Here is a 20,463-nt window from a genome sequence, read left to right on the forward strand (position 1 = left end):
CCGGAAGTCGCCCCTGTAGCCAACCGGAAGAGCGTTGGCTCGAATGTTATGGACCCCCCGTAAAAAAACTGACTCGTAAGAATAGGTACTGGTTCGAGTTAAGAGTTGTATTGGATGCGTATGATATCGGAGCATAACTTTAGTAAAGATAAGGGTAAATTAGATGTCACGATAATTAGTGAAAATTATTAGAATGATTTTCATTTAAGAGAGCATACAGCTTTCTTATGGGTATGCGCCATCAAGATGGCACACACCCACAACAAAACCTTCTTTAACTCATCAGTTGACTCATTGGAGTAGACGACGGTAAACAAGCCGGTACTTGTGGATTGTGCATACATACTGAAGCGATGCAAATGGACGACCAAAAGTTATCATAAAGTCAACCCAAGTGAACGAAAAGTTCACCAAACGCTCGGGGCTAGCGCCATTAAGGACATTTAAAGGGAACATTAACGTCGCCTAAAGTTTTTTTCTTTTACTGATTAAGCCATACAGAGCCTTTGCGTTAATAAGTTAATATCGTTGTTGTGTGTACATCAGCTTCAAGTAATTTCCTTGGCTGTGATCACATTACGGTGCCTGGAGGATTGCAGCTGTCATTACAAAAAATGGTGATGTAGGTGCTATTGACCGCATATAAGTGTCTCTGACGCAGAGTCTAACGTCAATAGTCTTCCAAGGGCCTAGTTGTAAGGAAAAATATCAAATAACGTAGCTACTATCGCGAAAACCACACGTAGAGTAATTAGACACAAGGCGCCGGCGTCGTTGACGGCCGCACCGGTAGAACAGTAATCATCGGTTCCCGAATGAGATAACGCGCTATCGCAGCGTTTATCACAGGGACTCGGCCGCGAGCGCGTCTTCGTGTTTGCGCAGCTGCTCCACGGGCAGCTCCCAGAAGGAGCACTTTTCCTCCGCGTCCATGGGATCCCGCTTGGCGCACTGAAACGCGTCGGCGAACTCCTGTAGGTGGCGCAGCGGTACGTTGCACCGATCCTCGTCGATCGCGTAGAACGCGCGCGGTGAGGTCTCGAGCAGACCGGGACCTTCGTCGGCGGAACACAGCCTGAAGCAGTAGTTGAGGTAGAAGAGCTGCTCGCGCGAGAACTCCATGAACGACGCCGGTGCCCACGCTCCGCGCTGCTGGAGGAACGCCCGATGCCTGTAGGCGCCCAGGACTACGCGCAGGGACGTGAAGTCAGCAACGTCTTCATCCTCGAAGGCCTCCGACGAGGAGCCCGGAGCGGCGTATCGCGACCGGGCGACGTCGTAGGCCCGCCGCAGGCACGCCAGCTTGTCCTCGTAGCGTTTTCGGACGTCCGCGGTCCACCAATCCCGGAGCGTTCCGCGTGCGTCCCTCTGCGCGCCGCGGGAGTCGAAGCCATGCATCACCTCGTGGCCGACGACGGCGCCCAAGCCGGCGTAGTTGAACGCCGTCCAGGCGTCATCGCCCAGGAACGGAGGTCTCATTATGCCCGCCGGAATGACGATGGCGTTCAGCGTCCTATCATACAGGGCGTTCACCGTGAGCGGTGGGAACTCGAGTCGCAGGAGGCCGACGGCGCCTTCCCGGTACGAGGCAACCGTCGCCATGACGTGCCTGGCCGAGGACTTGGCAACCTGCAGCGACGCCGTCAGGAAGTCGCCCTGAGTCGAGAAGTTGGCGTAGTGCTCGTCGAGGGCGCTTTCGTCGACCAAGAACGCCGGCCTGACGAGGACCTCGGACATGGCGGCCAGCTTGTCGCTCGCGGCGGCGCGCGTGGCGTTGTCCATCCATGGGGCGTTCGCGAAAACGGTCGCCAGCTCGCGCCTGACGTCCTTGACGAGTGTCCGGGCCACCGCCTCCGTTCTGGTCGTGGGCAGCTTACTCAGATAAGGATAGGCGGCCGCCAGCGGCATGGCACCGACGACGTGGGCGAAGCAGGCGTCGACGTGACTCGCCCTGTCCTTGAAGACGAAGGTGGCCGCCTTGTAGGAGGCCCTCGGAGCCAGCTGGCGAAGTACGGTCCAGCCGACGAACATGGGCACGAGCACCGGCTTGCCCGTGTAGTTGAGCATCCGGCCAACTTGTTGCAGGTAGTGGGCGTTCTCCACCCTGAGCTTGTCGTCGGCCTCCACCTTGAAGTACGGCTCCGTCTGCCTGTTGATCTCGTCGACCCACGTGCGGTCCGCGACGCCTGGTATCAGCGCCGGCAGGTCGCGGTACGTCAGGTCTTGCGTCAGGACTTCGTCAGTGCGCAGCGATGGGATGACCTGCGAGTCGGCGTCGGCTATCTCGGTCAGGAGGTACTCGTGACGCGAAGACCGGAAGTCCGGGACCGCCTGCAGGTGGCTCAGGAAGAACTCCTCCAGTTTGCCTGAGTCCTTGAGCACGTTGCGCCAGCGGAACCAGTGGAAGAGCTCGACGTTCTCGCCGATCTCGACGGCGGGTCGACCGTTTTCGTCCAGGTCAGCGAAGACGTTCACGACGAAAAGCGTGTCGATGCGCCACGTCAGCGAGAGCTCGATGGTCGCGGCGACCAGCTCGGCCGCGTCCTGCGCTTCGACGGCCGGGAACTTGGTGTACGTCTTCATAAACTCGGCCACCTTCCTCGCCTCGGACTTCCTCTTGGTCACAACATCCTTGCACGACTCGAACAAGGACGCCGCTTTGAGGACGGCCGAGTCCCAGTTCTTGGGCGTCGACTTTTGCTTCCGCACGGAAGTCGTTGGCGTCGCGCCGTGGTAGTCTTGCGTAGGACGATCTTCGAAGTCTCGGCGCTTCTCGCCGTCGGCGTTGTCGACCTCGCTTCTGCCGGTCGAGTGTCGTCGCCAGTGATTCCTGACGGCCTCTTCGAAGGCGTCTTTGGCGTCGAGCAGCGCTTCGCGCTGGACCGAGTCGGCGACGCTGTGTTGCTGGCCGCCCCTGCCGTGGTCTCTGATCCAGCCGGTGCACACGAAGCGGTAGAAGTTGTCGCACGGCGCCACCGATCGTGTGATGGACTCTTCGAGAAGTCGCGTGTAGTTGAGGCCCCGACGACCGCCTGAACCTTCGTCGGGGACGTAGAAGAGTAGGTACCAGGCGAGCGCGGCTACCAGGACGATCAGGGCGATGAGACCGAAGCCGACCAGGCAGAGTTCCGTGAAGTCGGCGGTGACGAACTCGAGCTCGCTGGCCGAGGCGCCGTCCTCTTCCTGTTCCGCCGCGTTGTGGGCCATGACGCGTTCCTCGTCTGCTATCGTTCAGCGCCACGTGGACTTCGTCAAACGGGTCCGCACGTCACCCTGTAAAAGGATAACGTAATTTTAACGGACGCAATCTACGTAGAAGATACAGGTAAGCCATGTTTTCTAATACATGGAAGGAATGCTTGTAGAAAAAACGGATGATGTTCCTTTCTTGGTATCGCTTCAGATACGCGTACACGTCTTGCGCCGGAAGAGCTTTATGGTAGTGCAGAGTAGTGTGCCTCAATGTGTGCGCCCCCCTTAGAGTGTTGCCATTCTTTGAAGGGGCTGATGTCGCCGCGATGCCATTTCTTGGCCCACGTCTCGCGCCTCTCAGCGCAGTCGCCGTAGAGCGGTGAGACGCCGGTAAGACGCCGTGGGCTCAAATATGGCAGCCGCGCCGCAGTAGACGCCGAAGATGTCCTCACCCTAAAGCAGACAGAACGCGCATCAAGGCACCCTAGTGCAGAGTTTGCTTACCTTCGTGGTGCGACAAACATTCCCCGATGCAGCAAAGCTTTAGCTGTCGCCCAGAAATAAGGGATATATATAAATCCGTAGATTCTGCTATTTCTTCGGCGCGACCATTCGAGCCTTAGGCCTAGTGATCGTCAAGGTGCACGGGCCATCGGATGCTGCGTGTCCTGGCGGCGGCGTTCGGATGTCGACGAACGGGACGCGGGAAATGCGACTTTCCTATTAGAAATCGAAAGCTACCAAAACGGAACAGACTGCTTGCTTGCCTGAATGTTTGTTTGTTTGTTTTGCCTTCTTTTCTATGGCACGTACCCACTCTGGGGGATGGGCCAAGATTGGTTGGTTGGTTGGTTCCTCAGTACTTTGGCTCAACCCACCGCGGGGGATAGGCCATGAAGCGGACGGTGCTTTGCTTAGGAAACTAATTCACTTCGTGAAGGAAAAAGCTGAAATGAAATGTTTAGCCTTTAGCTGTCGCATTTCCCGCGTCCCGTTCGTCGACATCCGAACGCCGCCGCCAGGACACGCAGCATCCGATGGCCCGTGCACCTTGACGATCACTAGGCCTAAGGCTCGAATGGTCGCGCCGAAGTAGCAGAATCTACGGATTTATATATATCCCTTATTTCTGGGCGACAGCTAAAGGCTAAACTCGCAAGATTTACAGAAGAGAAAAAAAGAAAGAAAAAAAAACGCCTATATGGAAACAACAACAAGAACAAAAAAATATATATACAGTTGCATATAAGACAACTGAGGCTACACTCAACATTCAATTCTTTTGGATTCTCGTAAAAAATTAGAGACAGCGTTGGCTAAAACCAAATATGGTTGCCCCAAATGAAAGAATCACCGGAAGTGACAAATTCAAGCCTAACTTCCGCAGGGGTTCTTCTAGTAGTCTTTTTCTTTGTGTTTTAAATCTTCGGCACGTCAAAAAGAAGTGCTCCAGAGATTCCCTCTCATTACAGTGGAGGCATAACGGTGACTGAGCCAGACCCGACCTGTGAAGGTAAAAGTTCAGTGGTGGGACTCGACAGCGTAGCCTTGTAATTAGTATTTCTTCCTTCCTAGATGAACACCATCTGCTCTTCCAAGGAAACTTTAGCTGTGGGAAATCTGATGAATATGTAGCTGCAGCAGCTCGTGATGTCTTCTTTTAGGTGCGCGCGCAACTGCGTGCACGAGTAGCGCCACCTGTGCTTGATGAAATCTGCATGTGTCACGGCCGCTACATAAAAAAAACAAGTTTTTTTTTTATGTAGCGGCCGTGTCTGTGTAGTAAAGGTTGCGTGGTGAATCCCGTTGATGTATAACCAATGAGGTTTAAAAAGAAATGCTGGAATGGAAGCTCTCGCAATGTCTTACCGGCTAAAGTGAAGCCAGCGTTTGCCCCTCATTTATCTCTGAAACGCGCTCTTTCCGGGTAGTGCCCGCTAAGAGGTAAAGTTATTTTGCTCAGTTGATGCAAACTCTAGGTTATAATTTTAAAATATACGCACCACGTAGCTCTAGTGGTTATGGTGCCCGACTGCTGACCTAAAGGGCGCGGTATCCAGTACTGGCCGCGGCGGCCGCAATTCGATGGAGGCGAAATGTTTGAGGCCCGTGTACTTAGGTGCACGTTAAAGAACACCAGGAGGTCAAAATTTCTGGAGCCCTTCACTAGAGTGACCCTCGTAATCATATGGTGGTTTTGGGACTTAACTGATTTCTGGAGCCCTTCACTAGGGTGACCCTCATAATCATATGGTGGTTTTGGGAATTACAACTGACTAATAATTAAAATTAATTATGCAGTAAGAGATCGTTGTTCCCGAGGAAAGTAACATATCGAGATGAGTATTGATGACTCTCCAATATAATTTGCGAAAACCTTGAGGTTGTTGGAAGAAAGCGGTAACACAAAGACACACACATTGAGCAGTATCTGCCCGAAAAAAGAAAAAAGATTGCCATATTAAACTTGAAGTGCGTGAGAAGAAAACGCTCTCCTATCTTTGCGGAACGCTCACGTTTCATCTTGCCCCTACTAAGATGGCGGCCGCAGCCGTCATGTTATGGTGGGTACGGCTTCACTCAACGTTTATAGAACCAGGTTCTATAAACGTTGGCTTCACTCTTGGCGCATAGTTTCCACTCCAGCAATTCTTTTTAAACCTCCTTGCATGTATCAAGGGTGAATTGACTTTTGGCGACCGTCGGTCGGTTGTTCAGTGACCTGGAGCAACCCATCCTGGGTTATCGGCCATGAATCGGGCAGTGCGTTAGTTTAGAAGTTACAGAGTTATAAAAAACTTAAAGAAAAACTCCTAAAACATTGTGCACGGCTTCAAATGACTTAACGTCGCGAAGGGCTGATTAAACAGCAGAGCTGGTGGCATAAGCGCGCCCTTCTCCCGCTTTCGCCAACGCTGGCGCGCCCTTCCTCCTCACTCACCAGCACCACCTGTGCTCGAGCGCACGCTGCCATTGGTTGACTCCTTTCACCGGCACAGCCAATCGCGCTCCTGCTCTCTCCTCCTCTCCACACCACCTTCGCCGCTCCCGCCATAGCTTCTCCATTGCTCTCCCCCTTTTACCCTGCTTTGCCCTCTCCACATCGCTATCCTTTCTCTACCAGGCTCAACCAACACCTTCGATGAAGGTACTTAGAAGCTCAAAATACACAAGAACTGGGCGAGACGAGCGCTCACTTCAAACTAAAGTTCACTACAGGAAGCGGCCAGGTTTTATCGTACAACAAACCGCAACAGCAAAAGGGAAACGCGTGCGTGAAACAACAAACTGACTCTTGATGAACAATCTTCTTGTGTATTTTGTGTGTTTTGCGCTTCTAAGTACCTTCATGGATCAGTACAAACTCGTCCAACTTTCTGTCCTTCTAAACACCTTCGAGGGTGTTGGCTCAACTCGCTACACTAGGCTTCCCTCTCACCCACTTGGCTTTAGCCATGCTCACCCTGTCGTCAGGCCTCGCTCTCGCAACTGTGCCTGAAAGTTGCGGACGACAGTTAAACAGTTCCGCTGTTAAAAAGGAAACTTGTAAAAGTTGTAAATTTTGAGGAAAATGTTACCATAGGTAAGATAGAGATGCTGACCAAGTAAGGTGTTTTTATTCGCAGGTGAGCGACTGGCAGGTGGACTACCACACCCCGGGAGGCGTGGACAAGAACGGTTGGCAGTACGCGCCAGACTTCCCCTTCTCGTACCACGGCTCCAAGGGCATCACAGACTACGTGCGCCGGCGACGGTGGTTCAGGTGAGCGCTTGAATTGTTCGTTTATTTCTTTTCCTTTATGAAGTGACGGGACGGTTAATTAGTGTTACTTTCTCATTGGATCGTACTCACTATACGCGGAGACTGACCAAGAGTCGTCCGATTAATCGAGATAACTAGTCAACTTACAGAATAAACGACTTGTCCGAGACAGATTTTTGACAGCCAAGCTGTTTAGCAAGTGGTTCCTTGTCCGGTGAATAAAAAAAACTATCATCATCATAAACGGGTATGTGCCACAGAAATTGAATAAATCCCGCTGCCAACCACTGGTCCACCAAAAGTGAAGGAGGCAACACTTATCCCAACACATGGCTGCGAAGCGATGGCGTCCCCGAAACGATGGAAGGCCTACGCCACCGACGACGTGCCCGTAAATCTTTCAGATGTACGAACGCTTGGTTTCGGCGCGAGGTTCTCTCTCTGCAGTTTGGACATCTGTGTCGTGTCTGTGACTGTCTGTGGTTTAGCTCGAACCTCTATGCGCTGACAATCAACGTAGAAACAACCTAGCATCACCTAGCTGAAGCCTATAGCAACGACCTAGAAGCAACCTGCATCACCTAGCTAAGGCCTGTAAACAACCTAGAAGCAACCAGATTAGTCTTCAGAATCATCCAGTTTCGCTGTTTCAAGCATTGCGCGGTTTAGTGAAAGCTTCGCCAATTTTTTTTTTTTTTTCGCCACGCGATAGCGGGACTCCTTTCCGCTTCACGGGAAGCCGTAACTTTGGCTGCATAAGCATATAAACCTCGTGATTTAAACATCTGGCCGCAAATTCACAATGGCGGCTAGGGAGCCGTCGATGATCCTCATCGGGGCAATCGCAAATTACCCGTGCTGCACGACAAAACTGATGTGTCTACAAGGACGCGTCAGCTCAAGGGTCTGATTTGGAGTGATTGCCGAGAAGAGGGGAATGAGCAGGAGCAGCGGGTCGGCGTGCCCATAATATCTCGTTTTTATGCAATCGGGCGGATCCAACCGCCGCGGGGGGGGGGGGGGGGTCCGCTTATGTAGCTCGATCCTGCTGGTGTATCTCCTGGAACAACAGCTTGGAATGGTGAAAACTACTACTTTTCCGTGTTCTGCATGTGTAATTGAATTCGGTGCCAAAAAAATTATGGGAACTTTGCACTAGTGGTGTTAATTCTGAAGGAAGAGCGGAGCTGGTCGGTCTTGCTTGTTTCGCTTCATGTTAAAAGGACACTAAAGAGCAAAACGATTTTTTTTTTCATATTAGTAAAGTATACTCTTTCACGATACCAAAAACGCCACGCTTGCTGCGAGAAGACGCTTAGTAAAGCGAGAAAGCGCGCAGAAACAATATGTGGGTGGCGACGCCACCTTGAAGTTTCCGCACCATTCGCCGTGACGTCACATGTTTTGACGGCGCCTACTAGGGACTACGTAGTTCCTAATCGGTAAAAATGAAGTACGTGGTCCTCTGAGGGGGCCGTAGACTTAACATACCAAGCTTGGGGTAATTTTGTTGAGCCAGTGGCGCCAGAATATGATATTTACGCTTCGAAATCCGTGACGTCACGCGGGGAGATTTCGGCGCGAAATTTAAAAATGAGACTTTGAACTTGATTTTTCTCCTCTATTAATAAACCTATGATGGCGAAATTAACGACGTTAGAGTTCTCAGAGCACAATTTATCGATCTAGGCCGATTAATTGTTTCTCTTTAGTGTCCCTTTAACAGCGAAGCCGTTCCAGCTCGGCGCGCAATGTCTGTCGTGACCCAAAACTATCATCATCATGAACCGGCACGCTTTTAGAACACGCACGTGCGCCGATTTCTGTGGCGTGGCTTGTAATAACCCTGATAGGTTAGAGAACGAGTTCACAGAGATAGAAAGAAACAAAGAGACAGGTAGAAAGAAAAAAAAAAGATATAAAGAAAAAGAGAGAAATTCTTGCCTAAAGAAATTCTTCATGAGGCGAGATTCGAAACCGCGTACGCACGATCGGAATGCGAACGTCCTAACCACTCGGCTATCGAGGCACGCTGGTAGGGAAGCCTCGTATAGTATGGTACAGCAAGTTGGTGGGAAAGGGAAGTGGAGGTGAGGAGTGATGTGAGGTTTAGGAGGCGGGAAAGGCGGATGGGAGAGCGAGTACAGAGAGGGAGAGAGAGAAATCGAAACAGAGAAATAGAGAGAAAGAAAGGGGAGAAACAGATAAAGAAATAGAAGGCGAGAGATCGGCTACACACAAACAGAGATAGAGAAACAAAGGCATTTAAAGAAAGAAAGAGAAGAAAGCGAGAAAAACTGAAAGAAACAGACAGAGAGAGTTAGAAAGCAAGACATAAACTGAGAAAAAGATAGAAGGCGAGACACCGACTAGAGAGAGAGAGAGAGAAATAAAAAAAGAAATATCAAATGGAAGAAACAGATAAGCAGATAAAAGGCGAGAGACCGACTACAGAAAGAGAGATATCGAGAAACAAAGACGTAGAAATAAAGAGAAAGAGAAAAAAAAAGAGGAGAAAGGGAAAAAATAGAGAAAAAAGACAGAAAGACAGGGAAAGAGACAGAGGGAGAAAGATATAAAGCAACATACACAAAAAGGAAGATAGAAAAAAAAATTGAGAAAGCACAGCCATGTAAGTACAGTATAGCAAGTATAGTTTTGCCGTGTGGCGTAGAAAAAACTTCCATCTTCATGAACCGGCACGCGCTGTCTTCGTTATCTTCTTCATCTTCGTCCTCTTCTGCTTGCAGGACACCAGCTCTGCCGTGACACATCCTTGCGTGACTTTCTGCAAGCTGCGTTTTTTTTTTCTTCTCTTATTGCCTTCATTTACGGGTGCAGACTTTGCCGGCTGAACACGACCGGTCCGTGGGTTGAGGTGGAGCCGATGCCCCTTCGTGACGTCTCGCTTTCGCTCGACTCCCGGCCGGGTCACGTGGGCGAAGGGGGCGTGGCCCTGTGGGCAGTATCTTCAACAGGAGAGGCCGTCTACCGACAGGGTGTGACACCCGACTGCCCGCAGGCAAGTTTTTTGATGTGTCTCGTATTCGATGAATGGGTAAACGTGTATTTTTAAACATTTACCGTGTTTTTTTTTTTTCAGTTGTCACGTTTTTCTTGGCTCTTTTACTTTCCAGTAAACTTTTTTTGCTGGAGTGATCTCGCTTTTCCATTGGTTGGGCGCAGGGAATATAAATCATAAAAAGAACCACAGATGGTCGAAAAACACCCCTCTCCCCCACTCACAATGATGTGCAGTCTCCTGCATTTATGTGTCCCCCTCCAGTTACATTCGATGGATGCCTCTCACGAAATAACAAAAACGACAAAATGCTTACTCGCACAAACTGTATACCTTATTTCCATACAAACGTTAATTTTAACACATTTTACTGCAGTGGCATCGCTATATAGTAGTATCGGTAATGTAGAGCCAAGCAAATTCCTTAGCTGGTATCTACCGCAGTTGCACACATAGGCAACATTCTTGCGATCCTTTGTTGTCATTTTAACTGACATGTGTGAACTTCTATCTGCCTCTGGCGAACTAAACAAATTTAAAAGAATGCGTCCGGCCCTCTTCCCCTTCCCCCAACTTGCCCAACACACCGTTACTGCCGCGTGCCTTATAACTAGGTCATGATTTCAGCCTGTAAAAGCCTTCGAATATTTAAAATAGAACATTCTTCTGTTGCCTACCACTGTCGCCAACTAGGGCAAGGCATGGATGCACGTGGCTGCGGAACAGCAATTTGAGTCCATCAGCGTCGGTGCCCGCCACAGGGTGTGGGCGATTGGTCAAGACGGCTGGGCCTACATGCGCAATGGCATAACGGACGAGCGGCCAACAGGTAAGCATCGTCGTCATCATCATCATTTATTGTCCCTTAATGACCTATTTCAGGTTATTGTACAAGGAAGGGGGCAAAGTAGGAAGGAAATATAAAGGCAGGAGAAGGCAGGGAGGCGAACCAGAAAAACTTCTGGTTGGCTACGCTATACTGGGGGATTAGGGAAGGGCAATAGAAAGATGAAAAGGAAAGGAGGGAAGAGAAGAAGAAGAAAAAGAAAAGGGCAAAAACAGTGAATTCACTGCAGCATGCAGGACTGCACCACAAGTCAGAGGATGGGGGCAAAGCATAAGTCGACAAAAGAATTGGAGCTCACTCAGACTCACTCAAGAAATATATCTTGCTTTGAGGGCTCACTTGGACTCACACTCACCAAAATTTTCCTAACTGGACTGACTCGGACTCAGTCTTGCTAAACTTTTTCTTAACAGGACTCACTCAGAGACTCAAACTCACCAGAATGTTACTCACGCAGACTTAGACTCACAACCAGATGTGAGTCTGAGTGAGTCGACTCATGAGTCCGTTAATGTAAAATTAGTTTTTGCAATCATGGTGCTAAGCTCTTAAACGCCAACATCTCACATAATCGGTGGTCTACAATACTCCTTTTGATCTTGTACCTTCAAATGCGAGTTATCAGCGGCTTCAATCCAGTAAGGGCATCTTTATGATATACGCGACTCACACGAGAAATTTTTATCAAGAAGTTCAGGTGAAAGAGTTTGCGAGGAGAAGTCATGGCACCCCTCCCCCCCTCAACAACTCACGCATCTGATCAATAAGTATTGAGGTGGTGCATGAATGCTAGTAAATTGAGATACATGTGAATAGACTTGAGTATAAACTTAAGCCAATATAAGGCTGATAGTAATGTTGAAGATAGGTAGATAAGACCATAGGTCGGCAATAAAAGGTGGAGCTCACGCAGACTCACTCACGAATAATATTTTGCGCTTAGGGCTCACTCGGACACAGACTCACAAATATTTTCTTCAGTCCAAGTCGCTCGGACTCAGACTCACTAAACTTTTCCTCGACCGGACTTACTCAAACTCACCAAAATATTACTCACCCGGACTCACTCAGACTCAACGCCCTATCTGAGTGAGTCTGAGTCAGTCGACTCATGAGTAAGTTTGCTGACCTATGTTGCAAAGGCATTATATCACTATGGTCATTATTAACAATGATCATTGAGCACTGTGGTGATTATTTTACAGTGGCAAAAAGAAAAGAAAATGCAGTATACATTTTTGAAGTCGGAACGCAAACCATAAAGGCAGCACAACTGGTAGTACAACTGGCATTCAAAAAGAGAGGTATAACCGGTAGACATGAAGTAACATGTAGTGGTGGTAGACTAACAATAGAAGACGGTTTGTCAGCAGGCTGGAGATGCACACACTTTCTTGTGCAAGGGCACTCTCATTCTCATTGTATGAAAAACACCGTCATGCGAAGCTTGTGATTTTCATGACAATTAGGGCAGTAATTGTCTTTAACATAATTTTTATGTGACATGTTTTATGGTTCCTGCACAGTTTCCCACAAAAGTACAAATGGTGTGTTTTAGCAATTTATGCTTTTTGCATTATTTCTTGATGCACATGCTGTAAGCACTCGTGTGTGTGCTTCACATGTGACTAACCTTAAAAAAAAACTTTTTTTCGAACCACATGTGAAGCTAAGTGCATCTGATAATCAGCTTTTCGGTGGCTTTATATCAGTGTGCATATTAGTCGAGTAGCAATTCTCATGGTCTGCTATTGTGTGGTTTTCGAAATTACAACATATGCGATAAATGTAGCGCCCTCTTTCCATGGCAAACCTCATCAGCATTCAATGGCCTTTAGCAGCTGAAGCTTGGAATGAAGGTGCGTATGTCCATAGTCATCATAAGCCCATTCTGTGTCCACTGTAGGGCAAAGGCCTTGCCCAGTCATCTCTAATTTACTGTGTCTTGCACGAGGTGATTTCGATTTGTTGCCTGCGAGCTTAATATCGTCATCTTGGCCAACTTCGCCACCCTTGGCACAAAAGTTGGTGCCCAGACAAAAGAAACAACTAATGAAGTAAACGAGTTATTACTGCAAACACTTTGTTTCATTCCACACACTCACTGATAAATAAAAACTTCGAACATGACCTTTCAGCCCTTCTGCATACGAAGGTGAGGTAAAGATGCACGACTAACATGCGTGTCAGAATTCTTCATTCAAGAACCAAAGTTCAGTAGTGTGCAACAACGTTAATGCCAATTTTCAAACTGTTGGTGGCAAGTGCTCGTCTTTGTCTTTCATTTCTTCTTCTCCAACTCTCAGTTTTTGAGCTAATTTGATAAGGAACTGGTATGTGGCCACTAGTATATAGTGGCAACTATGACATCAACCTTGTAACATAGAGGCGTGTGCATGTTATGTTTTTTTTGTTGCGTCATAGACTTGCCTGTAAGGCATAATAGTTTGTGCGTATTGTGTATAAGATGTAGGCCTAACTGAATAGTGAATTCTTTGTCACACTGAAAAAGCAAGCATTCATGTTTTGAATGAATTGCAGTACTTACCTGGTTGCATGTTTGTTTCTGCATCCATGTACTGGCCAGGGTCTGTTTTCTTCAGTGGTTGATTGTAGCTTCAGTCACATGTGGTCAGCGACGAGAAAAATAACTGGTAAGACTTGCTGTTCCCATCCCGTGCCTTTCAGGCAGTATTTGGTTCCACATTGAGCCTCCTTCGAGTAGCACGATGCTGACAAAGATTTCGGCTGGGAATGCTACCGTGTGCGCCATCGATGCTACGGGCAAACTCTGGCGTCGTGCCGAGGTCCTGGACCATTTCCCGGAAGGCACCGCGTGGACCTTGATGTCGGAAAACGTCCACGCTGTCTCCGTGGGCCCAGACGACCAAGTGTGTAGCTTGCTGTAGTGCCTTTTCTGCATCCCCTTCCATATGAGCAGATCGTTTTTTACTCATTTTTACACCTAGCAGGGACTGCTGTGATTTCCAAAAAGAGCACATACAGTTGAAATCTTGATATAATAAAGACAAATGTAACAAGTTATCGGCTATAACGAAATATTTGATATAGCAAAGTAAATAAACAAATCGGAAGCCACTATCAGGGTCTTACATATATATATATATATACGCACGTGTATAACGTATATCTGATATAGCGAAGGTATCTTATGTGAGATGCGGCTTCATTGTGCCAAGATTCACCTGTACATAAATATATATTTTATATGGTATTTAATCTCATACTCCAATATCCTTGAATAGAACATGCTATTTAGATCTGATGGAATGCATCATGGGTGTTGATGTACCCATGAACTAGCGAAGTGACATCGTTCTGTGACCAGCAGACTCAGCATACCTACTAGCACTCGTGATCAAAATGCAGTACATGTAACACCCCGTGGAACAGCTTATAACAGGTGTTTATAATAAGCCTGTGATGTCTTTGTGACATTTCCTGAAATGGTTTATAGTAAATTGTTCTTCGTTGTGTCTTTTCTTTATCTCTTTTATCACAGGTGTGGGCTGTGATAGATGTAATACGAAACAAGAGAGTCCTTCTCAGCCGAGTTCTAGCAAGGCGGAAAGGCATCACAGAAGAAAACCCTATAGGAACGGAATGGGAGACAGGATATGGGGTAAGTTGATCTGCTTTTCAAAGAGTCACTAAAGTCAATTACGTATTGATTTTGCACTTTAAAGTGTTATTTCACAACTCTAATAAATGCTTACCAGAACAAATGCTTAACAGAAGACGAGAAAATGAGGCCCATACTTCCATTCTTCAAAATAGCTTTCCAATACCTGACTGTTTGGAGATCAGTGCAACGCCATGGGTTTTGGAGTGCCTTAGGAGCTAATGCAGCTCATTAGAAGTATGAGAAAATTACTAAGTATGCTATGGGTATTTGGTCTTTTAAAATACCCATCTTTACCAATCTTTAGCCCATCTTTACCTGTAAGAAGTCTAACTACAGCTTGGTGCTAATTGAAATCGGTGAGCTCACAGTGAGCTTAGCAGGCAGTTCAAGATATAGTTCCACCACCACGAAACTTTTCGCTTTCGTCTTTAGAACGCTGATCTTATGCTAACAGCATCTTTTTCAAATGCACTGACATTTGGGCGAACTGGTACTGAGTTGGTGTCTTTTTCTTTCTTTTCCATGTTTGTGTTGCTTAGCCAGTCATGATTCTTTTTGAGTACAGTGTAGACGGGTAATCTTTTTTATACAGCTGAAGTTGCTTTTCTCGTTAGTGTTACCTTCGCATTTGTTTTCTTCGTATCTTCGATTTGTCTAGCTTACTGAAGCTTGTGTAGATGTTCTCAAAACCTCAGACCATGTGTGTGTGGTACTGGGGAGTGTCAGGTGAATCTTTACTTACCAAACATCTTTACCTGTGTGATCAAGTTTCACTCGGAGAACATTAGCAATAAAATTGCAAAAACTCTGAGAGCATGTCAAGTGTTGAGAACTGCTGATTCCATCTTTGCCCACCAAGTGTCTTGAAATGTAGAGTAAAGGTATTGGTGAAAGAAGAAAAAAGCAATACTAAAAGAAGTATGGGACTATTTTTGCAGAGGTAACCTTTTATGTATTTTCTTCCGATACAGATGAGTTGGCAGCACGTATCCATTCGTGGCTGCACGAGGTGTCAGTCTTGAAGGCCCAAGTCTGGAATGGCAAAGCATCCTGAAGGTTATTCACACAAAGCACCTCCGCAGTTATCAGTCAGATGGTGCAACGCTTAAAACCAAAGTTGATTGTTGTCAGGACTTGCATCTTCTGCGAAGTCATTTACTGTGGACCGTGAGAACTTTTCTCCCCTAATGTTATACATGTGAGAATCTACGCATAAGAGGTTCTCATTGCTCATCGTGCGCTCATGCCTTGTTACTTTGGTCTTGTTCCTTGGAAGTCACTGTTTGTCCGGAGCTTGACGTTTTTCCCAATGACTCTTTGCCCATGGTGTCATGTGGAGAAGAAGTCATAGCTGGGATGATCTCATCATTCATCATGTACACGTGCATTGTTATGCTGGTCATTTTCTCGACACATCATTGCACGATCAAATGTTGATGTCTTTCCCCCATTTGTGATTTTTAGTGTGTTCGATTGACCACACTTTGAAGTCCAATCGAATATGTTCATTTCACGTGTGCTTCGAGTATTGAATAAAATGCCAAATACCTTGCCGTTTATAAATGAAAAACAGGTTGGGGAAGGTGGCAAAAAATGACTGTTATTGGGTTTGCTGGAACTTGCGATGTTGGTTTTGGAAACAACCTTGATTTAGAACAATTTAGGATGGCTTTAATTGGGAAGCCAAAAAGAGAGAGTTCACTGGTTCCTGCTTGGCCTAAAATGGGTACTTGAAGCAACTTGTGTTCCATAAGTTCCAGACTCCAATATGCATATCAACCTTGCAAGTTCTGTCATAATCGAATATCAAAATGAAATTCAGTGTGAAATTTCTACAAATCTATTTGTGTCTTAGCGTAGCGGCTTGGTCATGTTGGTCAAACATTGGACGGAACACAGCTCAATAGAAGACGGGGACTAAGAAGGGCAACACACACACACAGCCCTGACTTGCAACACTTTATTCATAGGACGGGAAGGATGAACTGTATACATATTCCATTGACATGTCCCACAACCAACAAAAATTACAGAATAATTGGCATGTTTATGTTGGGTTTCATGGCGCAAAAGCGACTAAAGCTATGCTGCATTAATTGGCATGTGAAATCATTGAGGAAGACTTCATCAGTAAGTTCAGAAGCACATAATTCAGAACTCCTTTGACAGCACTTTCACCTCGTGAAATATCAAATCTTAACAGGCTTCGAACGGCACACTATTATAGGCAGTGTTGCTTGTACTATCTACAACATCACGTAAAAGTGATTCTGTAATTTTTTGCTGGTTGTGGCATATGTATATACAGACTATTTAAACGCTTAAAGGCTATTTAAGTGCTGTAGACTATTTAAACGCTTAGCTTCCGCCTTTCGCTCTCATTGTGAACAAGGCTCCCGTTCTGGGTGCCGAAACGTCATTGCATTTTTATTCTCTTATGGTCGGAGTCTTCGTCTTTTTATTCAATGTATATACAGTGCATCCTTCCCGTCCTCTGAATAAAGTGTTGCAAGTCAGCGCTGTGTGTGTTGCCTTTCTCTGTCCCCATCTTATATTGCACTGTGTGCCTTCCAACTATTTGTTTCATGCTTGAAATTTCAGTTTCTCGCACACCCTCGGTGATTTTCACTTTTTACGTGATATTGTGGTGGCCAATTTTATTTCATGTCGTCATGGTGTACAGCTGTTCGGCATAAAGCTATCACGATTTTGCCACACATGCTGCTCATCGTCCTGCATGTCTTTATGCGAGAATGGTTGTAGATACATTGAAGTTATGTTTGTGTTTGTTCAGGTTGTTGGAAAGTTATGAAGAGCAAAGGCAATGTCTGCGCGTGCTGTATTTCTTTTCTGTTCATCAGTACAGTCTGTTGATGTTATGCGTACTTACCTGACAGCATAGTTGTGAGGTTGGTTGACACCATAACCTGTAAGGCCTGCTACAGTGAAGTTTCAGAGCCCATGAAAAGCATAGTTTTAGAAAAGCAGTCTCTGTGGGAAGTCTTACGCCTGAAATGCGAGCGGATGCGCTGCGAAAATGTCTCAAATGTAGGCGTTCTTCACGCTGAAACAGGTAAAAAAAAAGATGCCGCCGTTACAGGTCACCGAAAATGACGCATATCTCAGTATAAAACCTCCCAGATAGCGAGCCGCGGACCTCGGAAATCCTAACTCATCACACTGAATCCAAGCTTGTGAAGCGCCCGCGGCATTCGTCAGCCACGATTTTAAGCTTTGCGTCATATCCGCTTACCGCCATCTTTGTGTACGTCATTTCTGTGGTGATATTTAACCTTTTTAATAAGAAAAGGAAATAATTACCGGCACTGCAGCCTTAAGAAGGTTGCTTTGATTATAGTATATACCTGCTGATTTGTATTTAGGTTCGACAAAGTGAAATTTGTTGCTCTAGCCTGACGTCGCCGTCTAATATACTTATATACTTATGTATATTAGTATTTTGAGCAGGCAGCTCCTGTACGTTACAATAGTTGGATAGAAAAGATTACTGATCACCTGCACGACTAGCACGTTGCAGACCTTAAGATCAGTAAAAAAATACACCTAGCCCAAAAATATGTTTATTCACATACTGGTGTTGTGCTTTTTCAAGTCACATTTCGATTCTTTTTATTGTACATCTGTTTAGTATCATATGAACATGCTGCTAAGTGCGCAAATTTAGGAGAGACGAGTGTAAGCATCCTATGGCCAAACTATAGTTACACGAACTCTGTAAGCTGATGAAGAAATCAAGATATTCATTGTAGAAAGTGCATTTTTGTAGGGGTACGAATGACACTTAGTTTTGGAGCCATCATGCACTTAATGCCATTCAGCACTTCTCACTGTTTTTTCCTTCCTAATCACCAGCACTCACTGGCTTACGCTTTCACCAGTCACACATTATTCTGGTTAAGCCCGAAGCTTGAGTAAACTGAGTGATCGCAAGATTTGTCCTTTTATTCGGAGCTATTCTGCGTCATGTAATTATTGGTGCTTGTAAACTGTATCGCATTAACTCGAATTTAGGCATCTCACAGTTTGAATCGCAGTTATTTCATAAGCACTCTTGTATGCCTAAACCAGGCAATAATGCTAGCTCAAAGAAACAGGACGTAGATGCCAGCCGATGTGCGGCGTTGCCGCGGTTTCTCAGTGGCTACGGCGCTCGGCTGCTGACCCGAAAAACGCGGGTTCGATCCCTGTCGTGGTGGTCGCATTTAGATAGAGGCGAAATGCTGGAGTACCGTGTATACTGTGCGATGCTAGTGCACGTTGAAAAACTCCAGGTGGTCGAAATTGTTTGGAGTACTCCACTACGGCGTCACTCATATCCTGAGTCGATTTAGGACGTTGAACGTCACGAAACTAACCAGCTGAGGTGACAAAAAATGAGATGGATGTTCAGGCCCCCGCACGGGAGCCTTCTTGTCGCAATCATTTCATTCTTTTGTAGGTGTGTTTCACTTCTGTGCGCGTCTATTCTGTCTAATCATGGCGATATTTCGTCAAGGCTTTCGACATACGATAGCTAGTTTGGGGGAGGACATACAAGCGCTTGACTTCTTTTGTGTCTGTTTGTTGCGCTACAAATCGTTTCTGATGTAAAACCAACAGGCCCGATTCGCCACATTTCTCAGCCATCAGTCGCACACTTCTGTCTCAAAATTTATTCAGATGCCCTCTGCACATATGGCATACCACATAACCGGCTCTGCAATTATCCAGTGATTTGAAGTAATCGCGGGGATTAAATTCGAGTTAACGTGGTATATTACTTTTCTCATATATATCCTGAATTTGCGAGTGATGGTATCGATGTCCTGTCACACCCTGACACATACAAAGAAATTTGGTTCAAGTGCTTTCTCCACACTTAAAGGGGTACTGACACGAAAATTTTCAGTCGCTTTTTTTTTTGGCGCCAAATGAAAGACCAATTCCTCGAGAGCCTAGAAAATGTACTGGTAAGTATGAGCACACCCTGAAAAATTTATTACGACATGTTTTTAAAATCTGGGTCCAGTTCCTACTGTACCCTGACGTCACGACACGGTATGAGTTTCTCTGCAGGTGATCGCGCAAGATATGGTGACGTTTCTCGGCCGCTTCGTTGGTGACGCACAGGCGGCTATATCGCATGTTTTTGTACCTGGCGTCATCACAACTAGCCATACTAGTGCGTGATGTTACCAGAATTAACACTGCAGCCTGACTTCACGTTATTGTTGATGCCAGTAGGTTGGATATGCGAAAATTGACTTCAATGTCAAAATGAAATGTCTGTCTTTACTGAGCTTCACACTTGCTCAGAGTGGTCTCTGTGTACATATTTGTATGGCGGAGTAAACTCAGCTTCGAAAATTGGTGTCACTACCCCTTTAAAGAGTGACCATCCGCTCGTAGCATTTAATCTCGTTGACGAAGTTTGTGACTTCTTCATTTCTGTCACTTCTCCACACTACTTGACCAATTTATTCTTTTTTATGCTGCTCGTGCGGATTTGTAGTAGTGCTTATGTTGAGAAGGTTCCGATTGAGGCTTGTTAACAAGTGCAGATGTTATATAAACATAGGTTGAGGCGTACCACATGCGGAGTGGCAATGCTACTGTTTGTACAAGTTCTCATGTACAGCATGTTTCCATCTGTGGTCTGAGCCTTGACTTTTGCTTGTTGGTACAGCATGTGTTAACAAACAGACACAGACATGGTGCTGATTGCCGGGAGAAAATTATTTTGTAAATAAAAATTAATTAAGAGGGAACAGCACGCTTGTATGTGAAAATTCACAATAAAGAAAACAGAATAGTGAAGATAGCGATAAAAAGTAATAGGAGTGTACACCTCCTTGTCTTGAGTTGAGCTGTTCAGTGCAAAACTGGCTAATAGTTTGCGTCAGATGTTTACTAATCATCGGATATGAGAAAACGTTTAAACTTCAGAGCAGTCTTGTCGAAAAGCCAGCAAAACTTTACAAATCATTTATGTT

The 20,463-nt window shown here is 46.3% G+C and overlaps 1 protein-coding gene across 1 annotated transcript in view; it reads left to right on the forward strand.

Moving 5' to 3' along the window:
• The window catches only part of LOC119400056 (tectonin beta-propeller repeat-containing protein 1), a 75,660-nt gene extending 57,619 nt beyond the window's left edge, over positions 1–18,041 (forward strand). Inside the window, exons 18-23 of the mRNA XM_037666975.2 lie at positions 6,819–6,955; positions 9,797–9,977; positions 10,671–10,806; positions 13,513–13,715; positions 14,348–14,467; positions 15,442–18,041. Coding sequence (XP_037522903.1) covers positions 6,819–6,955; positions 9,797–9,977; positions 10,671–10,806; positions 13,513–13,715; positions 14,348–14,467; positions 15,442–15,492 — 828 coding nt within the window. The 3' untranslated portion in view covers positions 15,493–18,041. The remainder of the gene's footprint in view (positions 1–6,818; positions 6,956–9,796; positions 9,978–10,670; positions 10,807–13,512; positions 13,716–14,347; positions 14,468–15,441) is intronic.
• The last annotated feature ends 2,422 nt before the right edge of the window (positions 18,042–20,463 follow it).

This window comes from Rhipicephalus sanguineus, chromosome 7 (genome assembly GCF_013339695.2).
Source record: "Rhipicephalus sanguineus isolate Rsan-2018 chromosome 7, BIME_Rsan_1.4, whole genome shotgun sequence".
Taxonomy (NCBI): domain Eukaryota; kingdom Metazoa; phylum Arthropoda; class Arachnida; order Ixodida; family Ixodidae; genus Rhipicephalus; species Rhipicephalus sanguineus.